The 19,313-nt window shown below is 38.3% G+C and overlaps 1 protein-coding gene across 4 annotated transcripts in view; it reads right to left on the bottom strand.

Moving 5' to 3' along the window:
- Positions 1-18,941, bottom strand: part of CLCA2 (chloride channel accessory 2) — a 42,332-nt gene extending 23,391 nt beyond the window's left edge. The window contains exons 1-6 of one of the 4 annotated variants that reach the window (XM_079139549.1): positions 18,461-18,941; positions 17,492-17,629; positions 13,559-13,709; positions 10,272-10,380; positions 3,388-3,547; positions 579-806 (exon numbers count right to left, since the gene is read on the bottom strand). In XM_079139549.1, coding sequence (XP_078995675.1) covers positions 579-806; positions 3,388-3,547; positions 10,272-10,380; positions 13,559-13,709; positions 17,492-17,629; positions 18,461-18,646 — 972 coding nt within the window. In that variant the 5' untranslated portion in view covers positions 18,647-18,941. The remainder of the gene's footprint in view (positions 1-578; positions 807-3,387; positions 3,548-10,271; positions 10,381-13,558; positions 13,710-17,491; positions 17,630-18,460) is intronic. The other 3 variants (XM_079139550.1, XM_079139548.1, XM_079139547.1) reach the window with 3 other exon arrangements.
- Positions 18,942-19,313: the final 372 nt, after the last annotated feature.

Genomic DNA, 19,313 nt, shown 5'->3' with positions numbered 1-19,313 from the left:
AATATTTTGCTTCAGAGAGGTCCTCTTACTCTTCATCACACAAACAGTAAGTAAAAGAGCCAGGACTTAAAACACACCTCCCTAATTCCAGAGACTATGCCTTGAATCACTCTGAGAGAGTCTTCCAGACTGGGTTTCCAGGAGGCTACTAGATTGTCAGGCAACTGAACTATAAGCTACTGTACACACTGGCTTGGAAAACACACACACACACAGTAGGTGTTCATGCCTGCTGCAAGTTTGGTCAATTGCCTCCTCCAGGGATGTTCACTAATGAGTGGAATGTGGCCAGACAGGAGTTAATTGTTACACATAAGAGTTTTAGAAAAGAATCTTGGTGGAAAAAGTCACAATTAGTAGCAAAAATGAGGGCTAGGAATTATCTGTGCATTTATTTGTCTGATCCTTTTTGTTGGCATCCACATTCTGAATTCATTCCTCTTAGCCTCAAGAAAATGCCTTTCACTGTTCCAAACCTTTTGGACTCCCCCACACTGATTCTTACACCTGAAAATATAAAGAGTTGAAAACTAATAAGAAAATATGATGCTTTACAACATTTTAGTTCAGAATGTTACCTCTGCCATCTTGCTGGACACATCCAGCACTAAACAGACCACTTTGTCACTGGCCTGTAGAAGAGTGAAAGAGGGAGGAGGTGGAAGCTCAGAACCCTTCAAGGGAAAGCTGCAATTGAAGTCCGTGGAGTCTGCAATCACATCCCATGCACTTCTGAGGCTGCACATTTGGTTCTGTAGGTTTGGAGCTTCTTGGTTGTGGGTACTTGCATTACAAAATTCAACAACCTGGAAAAAGAAGAGTCAATCAGAGAGTAAAACCTCCTTCCAGACCCGACATACTTCTCATTTTCCAGCAACTACAGATGAAAGAAAGGGTAAGATGAAGGCAAGGAATCATAAGTGCTACGGTCAGACACTTCTCTCTTTCAAAAATGACATCAAGTTTACAAATCAACTGTGGCACCTTTTGTTTGAAACACTAGCACCCTGTGGTACTGACAGCAATCTCTTAAAGCTTATTTGAACTTAGATAACAGAGAGCAGACAGGGTAAGTACAACATAGTCTTAGAAAAATAAAGCAATCTCCCTCCCCTTTTTAGCATGATGTTGTGTTAAGGAAACACCCAAGGAGATGTTATCTTTGCCATCCTATTCATTGGAATCATTAAATAACAACTGCACCTTTATTTATGAATCAGTCAGCATATATTGATCTTGTGCAAATATTGATTCTGTAAGAATAGAATAAGGGGAAAAAACCTTAAATCTACTTCCTGATGAAACCAAAATTATAGGTAATTGGGTTGAATGGAGGAATGGAGGCCATCTCAGTCTGGGAAGTTGGAGGCCGCCCCTGGGAGATTGGAATGTCAATGTCTCCAAAGCCCTTTTGATCACCAAGGTTACCTGCCTATACTACCCCTCCCAGAAAGGTTGCAGACAGGGAATTGCTAATTAATGCCCCTTGGGCCCCTATCTGCCTGAATTGCTTCATTTGGCCCTTCCCCCTGCCCTTCTGCTTCTCACTTTTTTTGCCATCTCACAGGCATCTTCTGGGCCTAGTCAGTAGGCAGGAAGGAGAAAGACAAGGGGGGAGAGAACAAGGGAGATCCTAATCTACAAAAGATGAGAGTGTGCTCACTTATTGGGATACCAGAACATCAGCCATGGCCCCCTTCTCTCTCCCGGGAGAAGTTTGTGTTACTACCTTTAAATAAAACTTGCTTAATGTGCTTGACGTGGCGTGCTTTTCCTGGTATTATACTTCGACATCTGAGGAAGCAGAAAAACATCACCGAAAAATGGGGGTATCACTGATACCCCGACTTAGAGATACACTTTTAATTCATTTATTGAAAATAAAGCAATGTCAATATCCCACTTAAATGTATGGTTTGCATTGCAAAGTAATATTTTACCATCTCTTCCCAGTGGCTCTACTCCTAGAAGGAGCCAATACTTCCTGCTAACAGAGCCAGGGGAGCTTAGAGCTAAAAGGAACTGTAGTCCCATCTCTAATTTCATAGAAGAGGAAGCTGAAGCCTTGTAAGATTAATATCTGCTTAAGGCATCAATTTCTGAGTAGGGTGGGCGACAGGAGCAGAAGCGTTTTGTTTATTTAGGTCTAAATCCCCTGTATTTCATGACTATGGTTAGGAGATTGTGAAACAGTTGTGACTGAATATGTTTGAGTAAGGCTTTCAGAGGACTACAAAGAGCATACCTAGTCACAAGTAATATGCAGCAAATACCTGAAATTAAATTGGTTTTAATATGAAAGTTATAAATTTAAAACATAATGGATAGGACAAGAAATATGAAAAATCACCTTAAAGTTATAAATGATTCCTAACCTTAAGTAGAACCAAACCAAAGGAAAAGAAAAGTTAACTAAAGGGAAGGAAAGAAATATTTCAATACAAGAAGCATTGGTCAACCACAGAAACAGAGAAAACTCCACAAAGGCCTGTGCCCACCGTGTCCCCAGTCCCATGGAGGGACGACCCCTAGACTGACTTTCAGGTCTGTGTGAAGTTGGACAGTACATCAGGTCATGAAGGCTGATTTCACTGACCCCTTGAATTGCTTGACTCCCTCCTTCCTGACTCTGTTCTCAGAGTGGACTTCCAGTGAGAAGTTGGCTACTCATGCTGCCTCCTTCAAAGAGAAAATGAACTGGCTGGACAATAAAAATATGAGATAACCGTAACAGCTGGAGCTCATTTTAAAAATAATTTTTATAAGTCTCTTGTCATTAGTGCATTGTCAGTTAACATGGAATACTGGCAAGATTTGGCAGCCAAGCTGAGGGTTAGTTGACTTCCTCTATTGATCTCACCTTTCTTCTTGTATTCTATACTATGTAAAACAAAGGAAAGAGAATTGGGAAATGCAATTGTAGAATGATTTACTACCTCAAATGAGAGAAATACAATCATTTATTTTATCTATCTCAATAATCCAATGTAGTTTCCTATGAAAGCATACAAGAGCCAGGTGTGGTGTTGCATGCTTATAATCCCAGTGGCTCAGGAGGCTGAGGCAGGAGGATCACGAGTTCAAAGCCAGCCTCAGCAATTTAGTGAGGTCCTAAGCAACTAAGCAAGATCCTGTCTCAAAAAAAAAAAAAAAAAAAAAAAAAAAAAAAAGGCATACAGGAACAACGCTGTATAAGCATTTATTTTGTGGTCTCCAAGGTCCCCTTGTTAATTTGTCTTCCTGGGAAGCAAATTATCACATTCATAAAGGAATCTACATTTGGTGACCATCTTGGAAGGCCTCAGTTTTTAAGTATTTAACACATATACATTTATCTTGGGAAGAGAGGAAATCTTACAGGAGTTTGTCATTTCAAGGCATACTTACAGAAGATAAACTTTGCATGAACATTATTGATGCAGTTGCATTTTGGGTGCTGTTGTAGATAAACACACATCCTTCTTTGAAAAGCTTACTAATAATACAGTTTTCTTGGGGGCAAGGACCTTTTTCACACACAAAAATGCCTGTGATATCAGACGAACACCTAAAAATGGAAAGAAAAACTGGGAGTTGATTCTCTTGTAGAAGTACTTATGTTTATTCTTGACTAGTTTATATAATAATTTGTTTTGAAAGAATGGACATTTTTTTAAGCTGTCTGTTTTTTCTCAACTCCCTAAGGTTTCCCTCCCAGTAATGGGAACAAAGCCCTTAAAGCTGTTCCAGGAAACAGCCCCAAACAGAGAGTAAAAGAGTAAATTGAGCCTGATAGCCAGATAGTGCTCAAACAGTAGGATTACCAGAAACTATTGACCAGAATCTACACCTGTTGTAAAACATTGTGAAACATGTTGTCAGCAAACCCAGACCCCCTTTGAAATTTCCTGGCAGCTTTGTTCCCCCTTTTCCCCCTTTCATGTGCGACCCCTCCCGATGTGTGGTTTCTGCCTTTATAAACCTACAAGATTTTCTGCTAGGGACTCGACTCTAGTTGGGTCCCAGCGCGCTGGAATAAACACCTCTTGCGGTTTGCATCAAGTGACGCCTCCTGCAGTTGATTGGGGTTGCCGTCCATCCATGGGACAGAGTTGGGGTTTCCTTTTTTGGGGGCCTTACATTTGGGGGCTCGCCCGGGATAAGATGGCCCCCCTCATCTGCGGAGTCGACCTTGGAGGTAAGAAGGGGTACCCCGAAGTTGTCTGTCTTTGTTTTGTGTTTTGTTAGTTAGTCTGGTTCTGTGAGCGCGCTTTCGGTTTCGGTGGCAGCCGTTCGGTGACTTGTGAGAGTGGCCGAACAGTGGCCGGTAGACGTGCCTGGGGGGCCACAGGTTGCAGCCCTGGGGGACGCCCTAAGGGTGGAAGGAGAGCCAGGGACGCCTGGTAGTCTCCGTCGGTAAGGGCGCTGATGGGGTTCAATTGGTGGATCAGAGATTGGTGCCTGTCTGTATCTGGTTCTGTTGTGTGTTTGTGGCGGAGGTGGAGGAAGGGTTGGAACAACTGCGGGGTTCTCGGCCCGGGCTACTCTCGGGTGGACCCCAAAGGTTCCTTCTCTGGACTCCCCCTCCCGACAGCCCTGAAGGGTAACTTAGCAAAGTAGCTTCAGTCTCAAAAGTAATGAAAAAATAAGGTCTCATAATTTTAACATCCAACCTGTCCGGATGAGATGGCTAAAATGCCTTAGACACAGAGTTTCTGTTAAAACCTGTTCGATCCTTCTAGATCTCAGTCCAGGCTTACATTGAAATATAAATAAAAGAAGCCTAAAGGCTCAGTAGGAGACCGGTCTCAAACCCAGGGAAAGAAAAGGTAAAAAGGGTCTTTAAAACTCCAGCAAAGTAAATGCTATATTTTTAATTATATGTTTTTTTGAGCTCATGATTTTTTGATCAGTTCTATTTTTTATTCAACTAGAGTTTTTGAACATCTGTTACATTGTAATGGAGATTCACCTATAAAGTTACAAGGGCTTGATTTTGTGTTATTTGTATGTTGTGCTGTCTGATGTCATGTTTTGTCTGTATCAAAACTGAGCGCTCCTAAAATTAAAATTTAAAAATGGATCCAGATACTTTTAATTCACGTGATTTAAAAAGGGTTCAAATTCGGTAAACTAATAAAAGCAAAATGTCTTTGAAAATAACTCACAAGTCTCTAGGTGGTTAAGCTAATAAAATATTGATGTTAATAAAATGTCTAATATCAATTGTTTCTAGGACTTTTCTTCAACAGGGAAGAGACAGCAAATACTGTTCAGGACACTTGTCTGATATCTTGGTTTTTTACAGAATAAGTGAATTAGAGTTAACATGTATGGGATTACTCTAATGTGTTTGTAGAGACATCTGATTAATTTACAAAGTTAAAATGCTAATTGTTAAATAACATCGAGTACTTTTAACTCCTTAAATTCCATGGGGTATCATACTTAAACATTATTGGTGTTTTCATAGGTTGGTAAATAAAAGGGTTTAAACTTGCTTTGTGTCATCACTAAACTAAAAACAAGGTTACTAAGAGTTATGTCCTAACAAGTGCAATTCTATATACAAAGGGTCCCAAAAGTTTCAACTGTGTTTCAATTAGAGTACTATAAACAACAGAATATTTAATCTTATTAAAATAGAGTAATTTATCTAAATTCAGAAATTTCATAAGAGTTGTTTCAGAATGTGAACAAAAAGGGGACAACGAATAGGAAAGAGAAAATAAAAGGTTCTGGGTATGGAAATATATTTAGTAAAAGGAAAAAGGAAATGTTTCTGGGTAAGAAAGTGCTTGTGTGATGAAATACATGAGGGTCTAAGTAAGAGCTAAGAAAGTCTGTGTAAGTAAAGGGCAAGTTTCAACAAGTTTGTGTGTAACTAAGTTGGTTATATGTATGTGAGACAGCTAAAACTATTGAAGGTTTTTCCTAAGGTGAAATACTAACGTTCTGATATAAACCAAAGTTTAATCTATATGGTAGAATGACATGGTAAAATGACAAGGATTTGAAACACTAATTTACTCTTAACTTTGTGTCTATTAAGTTTTATTCTTTAGAACAATTAGTCTTAAAAATTGGTGTGTATACAATTATGGTTAAACAATTATTATAGAGTGTTGTACTTTGTTACAGAGTCTACATTTCTCTTTAAAAACTCAATTTGGTAAGATAAAAGTGTCAAGGTATTTGTGAAATGGTCACTAGTTGTATATTAAATGTGTTCATATTTTTCAGGACCACAAGTTTTTAAAGCAAGGTATTTATTAAGCTCTGCTATCCTCCAGATTAAACTTGTCTGTAATGGTAATCTTAAACTTATAAAGAGTAAATTTTATTGGGGATTTATTTCTATCATTTAATGTTCTATTATAGGACCTGCTATCAATAGGGTATGTGTAAAATTTGTTACTTTTTACACTGAGATAAAGAATTTCAAATGTAAATGTATTTCTAAACATTAGAGTCTGATTTGTTTAAAGGTTAATATTGTGAAATATGAAAGAAACATGAAAACATTTTGCCACTTAATCACACAAAAGGAAAGTTAAAAGCTCTCTCAGCCTTTCTTTGATTCATGTTTTAGATACTATGTTAAATTGTGTTAATTATAAAGTTTACATAGACTCAGGAAACAGTATATGTAAACTACTTAATGGTATTTAAGGAAAAGAAGCAAAGATCAACATCAGAATTAGAACACTTAAGATCTGTAAAGAGCCACGCCTTACCTGAGATAAGGCTCTGCCTCCCACCTCACTGTGTGTAGAATAGCTCCAAAATAAGCCAGACTTCAGCTTATTTAAAGTTATAGTCAAAAGATTGGTTCTTGTTGTAAAAGTACTGTGATCTCAAATAGGGGATAGAATGTAGTTCTCAATCAAAATTCAAGATAGCTATTATACAAGCTGAATATATTTTTACTCTTGCTAATTTCATTTTGTAAAACTGTTACCTGTTAATGTTTTGCAGAAGTAGCTGCTCCAAGAACAAACAACCTAGGTAACTTGTGATAATAAGCCATCACCTATAGAATAGATAGTGGTAACTTCCAGTACTAATGCAGACTCCAGTTAGATAAAAGGGTAAATAACTGTAAAGTTATGGACATTAAAGTTAAAGCCCATTACTCTTAATTTATGACTGGTGAGACTGGCTTGCTGGATAATTAAGATCGAACTTAGAAATTGGAGTTAAATACAGAGGTCAAGAAAAGTCCATATTTGGGTCTTGCCCTCAACGTTAGCCTGAACCCAGGGAATAAGAGAACTTCTCTAAGGAGCGTTGCAACTCTGGGTCACACAACCTCCTGATCAAGGAGATTGTTGAGACTAGAGGATGAAAAATTATCCAGTGCATCTGCTGCAGAGGAGGGTCATGGAAAAGGGGAAACATCCCTTGATGTTTCTAAAGGAAGTCACCTCATCAAGGGACCTTGCCTAATCAAAGTCACTGGTGGAGCTAAGGAGCCACTCTTAAGTTCTGTACGAGTGACCCCTGTGGGAACTCAGCTGACTCTTTAACAAGACAGGAACCAGGTCAATTTGACCAGCTTGATCTTAGATACCCAGCAAAACAATTAAAACCAAAATATAGCCATTCTTGGGCATTTAAAAGAAATAATAGTTAAATGTAACTTAAGATGTACACTTGTACTAGTCCACTAGAATAGACTGGAAGCTACAAATGAGAGAAAGATTCTTCAGCAAATGTGCCTGATAACTATCAAGAGAAACTGCCAGAGTCAGAAGTTTTTAGTCAGTTTAAGACCTTCCTAAGCTACACAGGTAGACTTAATCTATGTTTGCTAGTATGATTATCTATTCCTAAGTAACAGAAGTATAGAGATCTCTAGTAAACACAGGTTATACCAATAAAGGGATATTTTACAAAATCAGATGACATTAAGTAGCTTAACTATATATTCTGGGGACATCTATGACAATGTTAAAGTCCCCAAATAAAGGCCTTGTTCTCTCCAGCCTTTGCTAGGCCTAGTTATGGGAACAATTTCTCAGTTCTTCCACCTCCTGGTGAGAGATTAACTTCTGTCATTTTCATGATACTCAGTGGCATGTTTCAGATGCTGCAACATTTACTTTGTACTAATCTCCTTTCAGTACTCATGTCTTTTTGTTCTTCTATCATAGAAGCACCCACCCCCAGATGACTTTACAACCTGCTCTTCCCCAACCAGTCTTCTTCCTGGGACCCCTCGATTGACCCGATTTTTAAAAAGGAACTCCAAGCTGCTTGCCCCACGCCACCCACTTCCAGCTCGAAGAAGCCAGAGCGGTCATCGACCTCCTTCCCCATCAGCATGGAGTTCCTAAGATTAGAGGGGGGAATGAAGCCAGAATTGGGAACAGGTAGTTAGTGTAGAAATAGGGGATCGGGTCAAATCGAGGAAATGGCCATAAAATCATCTGCCTCTGGAAGTTGGAGACTGCCCCTGGAAGAATGGAATGTCAAGGATCTCCGGAGCCCATTGATTACCAAATTTACCTGCCTTTATCAAGGACTGTTTATCAAGGACTGCAAACAAGGGGCTGCTAATTGGTGGCCCGCCCCCTGGGCTCTTGCCTGTCTGAAATCACCTAGTCACCTTCATCAGGGAAAGAGTAAGTGCTGTACAGGTACTAATGCTTAGGCAACAATACCAGTCCCTCCGCCAAGGAAATAGCTTTGGAGAAGAGTATATAGAGACAGAAGTTCCATGATTAGAACTTACCAGAAAAGAAAATGGGGAAATGAAAGAATGGACATTTTTTTAAGCTGTCTGTTTTATCTCAACTCCCTAAGGTTTCCCTCCCAGTAATGGGAACAAAGCCCTTAAAGCTGTTCCAGGAAACAGCCCCAAACAGAGAGTAAAAGAGTAAATTGAGCCTGATAGCCAGATAGTGCTCAAACAGTAGGATTACCAGAAACTATTGACCAGAATCTACAGCCTGTTGTAAAACATTGTGAAACATGTTGTCAGCAAACCCAGACCCCCTTTGAAATTTCCTGGCAGCTTTGTTCCCCCTTTTCCCCCTTTCATGTGTGACCCCTCCCGATGTGTGGTTTCTGCCTTTATAAACCTACAAGATTTTCTGCTAGGGACTCGACTCCTGGAGTTGGGTCCCAGCGCGCTGGAATAAACACCTCTTGAGGTTTGCATCAAGTGACGCCTCCTGCGGTTGATTGGGGTTGCCGTCCATCCATGGGACAGAGTTGGGGTTTCCTTTTTGGGGGCCTTACAGTTTCAAGGACTATATCTTGCTAGATCCACATAAACATTTTAAACCTGCTCTACTAAAAAAGCTCATTAATTTAGAAAGGCACTCCACTTTATTTTAAAGCATTGAATCTTGATGAAGGTGTTCTATATTGTCAAAGGATTTAATCAATTAGGGTCAAAGCAAAAGTTACTAGGAAACCCAGAGAAATTTAGAAGACCCAAAGAAGAGCATGAGTAGCAATAGCTGAGTCAGTGCTAATTTGGGTTCAAGTCTACTGGACATTAGGGAAAGAAGAGAATAAAGATGTAATGATGATACTTAAAAGGATTACTTCCTCAATAAGCAACCTCAAACATTGTTGAGGGGAGTGAAAAACATTGCCACTTCGAGGAAAGGAAATAGTGAGCATGATAGTTGAAGGTACCCTGAGACCCAGTAATTCTGAAAAGAATTCAACAGACATATAGATCCACCTGCATGCATGAGAAATGGTGTATGGATAAAACCTGCATCGTTATTGGGAATAACCAAATATAGAGATAATTTATGTGTCCAACAAGAGAGAACTGGTTGAATAAATTATGGTATATCCACACAACGGAACGCTATGCAATTATTTAAAAGGGGGTGAGGGAAAAACATTTATTCATATTTATTTGAATTTTCCTGACGAAATACTGAAAAGATAAATAAGAAACTAATCAACATGATTACTTAGAGTGGACATGAGGAAACAGAATGAAGATAGTGTTGGGAATGAGACAGCAAAGAGTTTAACTTTTTATGTTATTTTGATATTTGAACCACATAAATATTTACTTGTTTTTATTTTAAAAAAAAGCAATAAGATTTGAAAACAAAAAAAATGGAATCATCTCTTCCTTGTAATTTTTAGTTGCCACTATAAACTTAATTTTATTCTTATTTTTTATTTTTTATATCATATAACAAAATCAGGATAAACATCTGTCTCCTCAAACATTTATTATTTCTTCATAGTGAAAGCGTTCATTAATTTTAGAGGCAAATAAGTAATAAATTTTAAACATGAGAAGAAGTACTAACCTTGTTACTTTAATTTGATTTTGCCCATTTAGATAGAAAGGTTGGTCATTATTATATTCATCAAACACACCCCAACGGAGATGGGCCCATTCATGGACGAACACTCTGCCTGTGGAAGACAGAACTTTTATTTTTGAGCTCCTAAAAATTTTGAAGTCCAATTCCCTCTCCCGCTGTCCTCTCTCACCTCTTCCTACCCCACCTCAACCATTATTAAAAAGGCAGTATGGAAATATATTTGTCCTGTAAATGCAAACCAGTGATTTACTTATTGTACATCTGCAAGAAATTAATGAGAAATCCCACATCCTGTCATTTCCTCATCGAAGCTGTCTAACAGGTTTCTATTTAGCTTTATGGAGACCTATGAATTTGGGGTTTGGAGAAAAGGGGAAAAGTATATCCAGGTAAGCACATGAATTTCCTAATCTCCAGTCTGTGCTATTCATGTGTGCCCGCTTTTTTCCTTGCAGGTAATTCTCTTATTTATTGCAATGACTGAAACCTAGGGGCCAGGTAGAAAGTAGGGAACAAAAACAAGAGCACAGAATCCTCTTTGCAGCTTTCTCTCTTTTTTTATTCATATTTTCCATTTTTGTGTTTATTTCCAACTCAGTTCATAGAAGCCCAATCCTCAGCATACAATCCTTTATAACTTTACCTCTCTGATTCACATGTCCTTCAACGTTCAGATCAGAACTTACTACCTTCCAACAGAAACTCTCCAGATTAACTCCATTCCCCAAACACATATTTCTTTTTTTGGAATTACTGTAAGTTCTGGGAACTCAGAAAGTACTTGCTGAGTTGACTCAGCTTGTGGCATGTTATGCAATTTTGGATCTCAAGACAAAGGGAAGGAGGAGAATGGCCCCAGCTGAGAGTTAAGGGAAAGTGTGTTCCTACTTGTGGAATTTGAGAATGCTAAAGGCACATGGCAGTGCAGAGGTTATCAGCACCTCCTGGTTGGCAGAGGAAGAAAAGAATCTTTATAAATATTTTTGTTTTAAACAAATATATAATCCATATGCACACTTACGGCAAATAACAAAATGTTAATATCTACAAACTTGGCATTTCCAGGCACAGAACTATTGATGGATAGTCATAGATTTTATTATTTTTTTTCTGTATTTTCCAAATTTTCTATACTGAATTTGTAGTATAACAGGAAAAAAATGTTAGTTTTAAAAGATGAAGGAAAAATATTCTTTTAAAAATACCTCATATACTTTCAAAGAAGCTTATACTTACTCATTTTCCTCTTTATTGTCAAAAGAAAGGAGGCTAGTATTTTTGATTTGCTTTTTGTGAGTTTTTTTAAACCCAGTCTTGTTTATTTACTTTGTCTTCATTTGCCTTCTTTTTTTTTTTTTTTTTTTTTTTTTATCATGAATATTTTCATCTGAAGGATGCTTGACTGGTTTTCAATACCTGATTCTTCCATCAGCTGGAGCTGGTTCTTTATCTGTTTTTGCAGCCTTTATTTCTGCTTTAATTTTCATGACTTCTTCAGCTGTTAGGTCTCACTTTTTTAAAAAAACAAGTCACTTAGGGCTGTTCATTTTCTTTGTTGCTGTGATCAGCATCTTCATCTGGGAGCTGAGGTTGGATTCTCTAATCTCAACTCCTCTTCTTTTGTACACTGCATAGCTCATAGAAGCAAGTGTCACACTGTGTTTTCAGTGCTTTGTCTGTCTCCAATAGGCAAGCTCCTTTGAGAGAGGTACCATGTTTCATCTCTGTATCTAGAGACACATAGCCTTGGTCTCTATGGTGGGCTCTTCCCTATACCTGACTCATTCCTTCAAGTGGGACAAGAATACACTTGGCAGGCCTCATGTCGGACACCTGGGTCTGCTTGCTCATGGCTGAAGTGGGTAAAACCTGTTATAGTTTTGATAGTTTTATAAAGTATATTTTCAAGAGTATGTCATTACACTCCCTGCTAACTATATAGAAAATAACAATCTATTGAAATTTGAATAAGGTAAAGAATAAATAAATAAAAGGTACTACTGTAAGTTAAAAACAAAAAGTTAAGGTTGGAAGATTTAGCCCTTGACTGACTAACCTGTTCTCACTAGTTTCTCTCCCAGATGTCTTCCACTGTCCTCCAGACTGCACCCTGCAACCTTGACTTCTCTCCCAAGCTCCAGTTCACATCTAACCACAGGCCTAACTTCCCAGCAGGACTATCTGGAACTCCTCACCATCATCTTGCCTAAACCCAGACTTGGTTTCTCCTTTTGACTGGTCCCTCTATTTCTTTTCTTTTTTTTTTGTTTCTTTCTTTTTTTTTTTTTTTTTTAGTTATAGATGGACGCAGTACCTTTATTTTATTTATTTATTTTTTATGTGGAGCTGAGGATCGAACCCAGTGCCTCACATGTGCTAGGAAAGCGCCCTACCACTGAGCCACAACCCCAGCCCATGGTCCCTCTAAGAACTTGGTGCTATCCTTCTTCCTTACTGCCTCCAGGACGTACCTCCTGCTTTTCACTCTATCAATTCAGACCTTTATTTCTCTTTTGTATTCTGGACTATTTCTCATAACTTGGAGTTGTTAAAATTAAATAAGAAAATATTTGAAAAGCAAACAGCAGAACACCTGGCACATAGGAAGCCCTCATAGGAAGTGCTAATCACTGTCTCTCCTGTCCTTCCCCTCTTACTCAAGCCTCATGCCTCTTAGCTGGAAATCTGCTAGTTATTCTCTTGATATCAAGGTTCTCCCTCATCTATTTGAGTGGGTCAGATTATCCACAGAGCTGATTAATCTTCTGAAAACACTGTTGAGATGGTGTTGCTCCTGTGCTTATGAACCTTCAGTGGTGACTTGTTCTTGTGAGCATTTCAGGCTGTCACATCAACTGGCCCAATGTGCATTTTAGTATTTTCTCCCACACCAGTGTCTGTGCCATCCATGGGTCTCCTGCTCTGCATCTCCCAAACATGCCTTCGAGTCCTCTGCAGCCACAGCTTTATTCATATCTTCCTGCTATTCCCTCCCTCCCTTTAATCAAAATGATCAAATTATGCCACTTTGAAGCCCTTTTCTTTTGTGAGACTTGTTTTCATTAAATTCTTAGAGCACATCAGTCTGGGTCACTAATTTGGTGCTTAACTCTTCCTGGCTTCCTTAGTCCTTCACCTTTGCATGTGCATGTGGCCTATCTCCCCACCCAAACTGTAAGTCCTTGATAGGTTTCAGGTTTTCTGAGTCCTTTTGAGCCCCAACATAAAATATTGTGAATAGTGGTTATTTTCTGATTAGTCACACCTACCTCGTGATCCATAGCCAGCTGTTAAGTCATCATTCAGTAGGAAGTTAGATGTGAAATGAATGTATTTTCCTTCTTTTCCACATCCTCTGTATTGCAGGGTGTATGGGTCATCTCCAGGTGCCCCATTCCAATCAGTCACTATGATATCTGCCTAAATTAAAAGAAATGTGTTGTGGTACTCTGTTTATTTTTTTTTTTTAATTTTTTTTTTTTTTAATATGGAACACTTCACGAATTTGCATGTCCTCCTTGGGCAGGGGCCATGCTAATCTTCTCTGTATCATTCCAATTTTAGGTACTCTCTATATTTTGTGATATTGTTGACATAAATATATATTAATTAAAGTACTTTAACTGTGCACCTTAGATTTGTGCATTTTATTGCATGTAATTATACCCTGACTTAAAAGCAGATTAAATAAAAAAGAAGGAAGAAAAGAATGCTTTTTAGATGGAGTTTAGAATGCATCCACAATTAAATATCAACTAAATCATTTGGTACTTACAAAAACATCTACTTTTAAAGCTTAGCAAATTTCCATGGTACTTCATTATCTCCTTTTTTGATCTTCCCATTGAGAGAATGGGAAGAATATTTAATCTAGAGGCTTAAAATATTCTTGAAAGTCAACACTGTAAAAATCTAATAGTATAGCACTATAAAATGTAATTAAATATTTAAAGAGAATTTAAGAGCATTTACATATCATTCAGAACTGTACTGTGCAGAGATATAGCTTTTTACAACTTTCTGTGGGTTTTTTCATCAGGGAAGGCAATAGGACATGTTTCTTATTAGCCTTGTCCTTTCATTCCCAATTGGATCAGGAAAAGTCATTCTAGTGAAATTATATTTCATCTTATGCCCTGACCATTTCCATTACTATTACTAAAACACAATATTCTAAGTCTAAAACTAAAATAAATATCAATTCACATAACCATCCAGACAACATCAATTTATATATGACATTGTTTCTCTTGTTTTAGGAAGAAAGGTAACATGTTGTCCCAAACAGGCCCTCAGAAGTTAAGTATGTTGTCGAGTTAAAAAAGGGGAAGAAAAAAGTTGATTTGGGGACAATAGATCTAATATATATATATATATATATATATATATATATATATATATATTAGACAATAAATCTATATATATATAGTTATCACTACATATGCTCTGCATGAGTATGTGCTTCTGTGTGTGTGTGTGTGTGTGTGTGTGTGCACGTGTGCACATGCTGCTGAGGAGTTGAAGATATTTTTCCATTTTTCTACATTGTTCATTTTTTTTCTGATGAGTATGAATTACTTTTAAAATAATTAACGTTTATATTTAGAAAGCTAAGCAACACCTACCAAAATCGCTAAAGAGTTCGTCCCATTGGATAGTTCTTACCTGGACAGTAACTCACTCAAGGCCTGGAATTTTGACCTGAAGCAAAAAAGGACTCCTCTGCATGGAATGGGGGATACTCAGAGGCTGTTTCAGGTTACATTAGGCCTTATAGACTGTAATAATTCAGATCTTATTTACTTTTCCTACCTTTTCCTCTTGTCCCCTGATTCCTACCTGCATCATCCTGTAGATTCACAAGGACAAGGGCTACCTTGCTTGTCTCTGTGTCCTCTGCAGTGCTTAGCCAAGCCCTGTTCATATTATCAGTCACTGTGTACTTGTTTCATTGACATGATGAAATTAAAGGAAATGGCACCCAAAAGATATGGATGACATTCAATTTCTATTCCTTCTGCTATTCTTTCTGTATAGTCATATTCTTTTTTTTTTTTTTTTTTTTTTAATACTGAGGATTGAACTCAGGGGCACTCAACCACTGAGCCACATCCCCAGCCCTATTTTGTATTTTATTTAGAGACAGGGTCTCACTGACTTGCTTAGCACCTTGCCATTGCTGAGGCTGGTTTTGAACTCGAGATCCTCCTGCCTCAGCCTCCGAAACTGCTGGGATTACAGGCACATGCCACTGTGCCCAGCTATTTAGTCATATTCTTACATACTCTTTACTTATTTGTTTCTCTCCCCATCATGGGGATTAGGAGTACTACCTTTGGAAACCTGATTTTGATGCTGGGTGTCTCTAGTACTTCTCAGTTCTACTGAAGACCAAATCGATTAATGCAATCTCCATTGATCACAAAAAGACTACAAATGCTACAAACAGCATAGGTTTTGAAGTCAAACACCCTTTTAATTGTGGTTCTAATTTATTAGGTGTTTGACTTGAGACAGAGTGATTACCTTCCACGAGCCTGAGTTTCCTAGTTTGTGATAACAGCAACCAATTTCAGGCTGCATGAGAATTAAATAATACATGTAAACTCTTGGTGCTCTCTCCCCAGTCTGTCCCTATTCCCACATGAAACACTTTCAAATGTTTTCATCTGGTCAGAAATCAAATACTTTTAAGAACCTCTTTAACTTCTTCAGGACCCTAGGGTACCTATCTACATTGCTGTACCATTCAGTTTCTGAGAGTAACTTCAAAGGTCAACTAAAAATTAAAACTACCTTAGGAAATTTCATACCAAATAACAAAAAAAAAGGGAAGCTGTGTCACATGTCCCTGCCATCCTGATTGGGCTGTTACAGATCTCAAGCCTGCTCAGTTGCTGATGCCCCGATTAAGCTGTTCTCAGTGTCTCTACTCTGGGGCCACGTGGCAGCTGTGATGGGTTCTTGTTCACAGTAATTTCTAACAGTCACTTGCCAAACTGATTTAATATTTTTATTTATACCACACACACTAGTATGTGCTGGGGGCATCCTTGTGGGTAAGCATCCATGATGTGCAGTTTATGAAAGAGCTTCAAGGTTAATTCATTTTTAGTTGGAAAAGAAAAGCTAGCTGTTTCAGCCAGCTTTTTTGCAGCTGTGACTAAAAGACCTGACCAGAACATTGTAAATGAGGAAGTTTATTTGAGGGCTCATGATTCTCATGATTTCAGAGGTCTGCATCCATGGAAGGCAAGCTCCATTCCTCAGAGCTCAAGGTGAGGCAGAACATCATGGTGGAAGAGTGTGGCAGGGGGAAGCGGCTCACTTGATAATCAGGAAGTAGAGAGAGAGCTCTCCACTTGCCAGATACAAATATGTACCCCAAAGCCACACCCCAATTCCAACCTCCTCCAACCACACCCTACCACTTCAGTTACCACTGTTAATCCCTATCTGGGGGTTAATTCACTGGTTGGATTAAGACTCTCACAACCCAATCTTTTCTGAACCTTCTTGCATTGTCTCACATGTGAGCTTTTGGGGGACACCTCACATCCGAACCATAACAGGAGCCATTCTTTTCCTTACCCTCGACCTTCTGTCCTTCCTTCATATTTCCTTCCTTCCCTAAACCAGCATCCGGGCTAAGGTGAAATTCTGATAATTTACACCGTGGTATGAGAAGGCAGTCATGTTTTTATATGCATGGGGGGCTTGCGTTTCTGTCTGGACATATGTGTTACTGCCCCTGATAGGACGGTGAATGAAGATAGTCATCTTTGGAATTGCTCCCTTCACGGCTCATCCTTAGAACCATAAAACTGACTATTGGTCCTCAACCAAAAGTTTCAGCAAGGACCCTGTAAGCTGTTGAATAAGATCTTCTAAGAAAGTGCTTGGGCAGTGGCATTTTACTTATTTTTCACTCCATGACTTAGTTACTTTATTTCCATATATTTTCCTTTTTTTAACAAAGATTTTTCATTTTTAATTGGTACATAATAATTATAATTATGGGGTACAGTCCACATATTTTGTCAAGAAAACTCAGGCCAGTAATATTATTTGTGTATTAACATCAATAAATCAATTATTAGTCTGAAACTAATAATATTAGTTTTAGTTTTAATATAATTTTTTTTTAAATTTTTTTTACTCAAGTTGAATTAAGCTCATTTAGTGAAATCCTGAATGCTTACCTTTTCATATGATTCTTGTTCTACTTTGCTGTAATTATTAGCTTCCCATGTGGCAGGTATTAAAATCTGTATATTTCTGAAAAACACTCTTCTCTTTGTAGCATTGAATAGGTAAAAAGAAGCTTCAGTTATCATTTCCTACAATGAAATAAAGGACAAACTTATTTTTATCACTCATAACACCTTTATGTTTTGGCTTTCTGATTATACTTGAAAGGAGTAATTAAAAATGTACTGAAGGAGTTCATAAAAGCATAGGAGTAAAAAAAAAAAACTTCAAATGGTTATCTGGAAGAAATTGTAGGGCTCCAGTTGTGGGTCTGGACTTGCCCTCATGGTTTTACTAATTTTTTGAAAGGGTTTTAAGCTTTTACTGAACGAACCTTGTCATGCCCCACCCATGGGCATGTTTGAGACCACACCTAGTATGATACTATTTTTGCTCAAGCAATACCAAAAAGGGGCTCTTAAGTACTGATCCTCCCTTGGCATATTCAAGTGAAAATAGGTAATTGCTGCACAACACTCAAGCAAAAAGAGAGAACTTTGCTCTCTGGCACATACACACTCTCATCCTTTCTATCTGAGAATCTCACCCTCGGGATAGTATACAACAAGAAGATTTTAATAAGCACTATCATGCTTATTCATCAAATATCCTGTCTTTTTTGCTTTTCTAAATTGCTATCCCCAAAACAGTCACATAGAAAACAAAAACCAAATAAAACTTTGTGGTAACCAACAAAAACCACTGTGAGCTGAGACTACACAGAAGTAGGTAAACACACCGTCTTGGCCCTTATCTATTTTTTTTTTTTTTTTTTTTTTTTTTTTTTTGGTGCTATCTTTTGGAAAGTGTTGCCTTCTCTATGTTTCAAATACCAATTTGATGGGTTTGTTAGCTCTTTAAAGAAATCTACAGTCCTGATCTAATGGGATCGTGATACTGATTTTATAATTGCCACTTACCTTAATGTTTGGGATGAGGTTCTGATTCTCAGGTACCTGAGGATTAATTGCAATAAGTATTCCATCATACCCATTGTCTTGAAGCTGCACTCTGGCTCCCAGGAGTAGAAGTACTGGACTTAGGGCAACCAGAAGAGTCACAAACTTCAGGCTGCAGACAGGACCTGCATTGTCCCTGTGCATCATGTCATAGAGAAGACTCTTCCTGCTTTACTCACAAGGCGTCTGTTGGATACATTGTATCTGGTGGTCTGTGGTGAAGCAGATCCTTTCTTCTGTACTTGAAAGTCTTAGAATGTATGATGTATCATGAAGGAGGTTCCTTGTTTGAAAATATCTGGGCTGGCTCTCTCTGGGACCTGTCTCTACAAGCTCTTTTTCTCTGAGGCAATGCCACACTTGCTTGTTCTGTGACTGAGCTTCCTCCTGAATTGAAGTTGGGCAAGAAACTTTCCAACCCTTATTCATTTTATATCTTCTCAGAAAGAAAAAAGAAAGGAGCTTAAAAGCAGGAGGACTGCATTCATGGGCTAGAAATCAGTATATTCAGATTGATCAATCAACCTGAAGTAGAAACAGAAACCTCTAGTGATTTTCTCTCCTTTGTCCTTGACAGACTCCACCGTTAATCAGCACAATATTTCCATAGTGCATTCAGGTCATTTTTTGTTTGTTTGTTTCTTGTGAAGATTTCCTTGCCTGCTTATTTTAAGGATTTAGAAATCCACCCTGCAGGCCTGTCCCTAGAGCCCTGAGTCAGGCAGTCTGGGCAAGCTCTCAGCTGATGGCTGGGGTAGGGTGTCAGATATCATCCAGGAGAGCCAAGTGCCAGGAACTTGGATGCTGTGAGGGC

This window comes from Sciurus vulgaris (genome assembly GCF_902686455.1).
Source record: "Sciurus vulgaris genome assembly, chromosome: 1".
Lineage (NCBI taxonomy): Eukaryota > Metazoa > Chordata > Mammalia > Rodentia > Sciuridae > Sciurus > Sciurus vulgaris.
The sequence above is the reverse complement of the archived record's forward strand: the minus strand, read 5'-3'. Positions and strand labels throughout refer to the sequence as shown.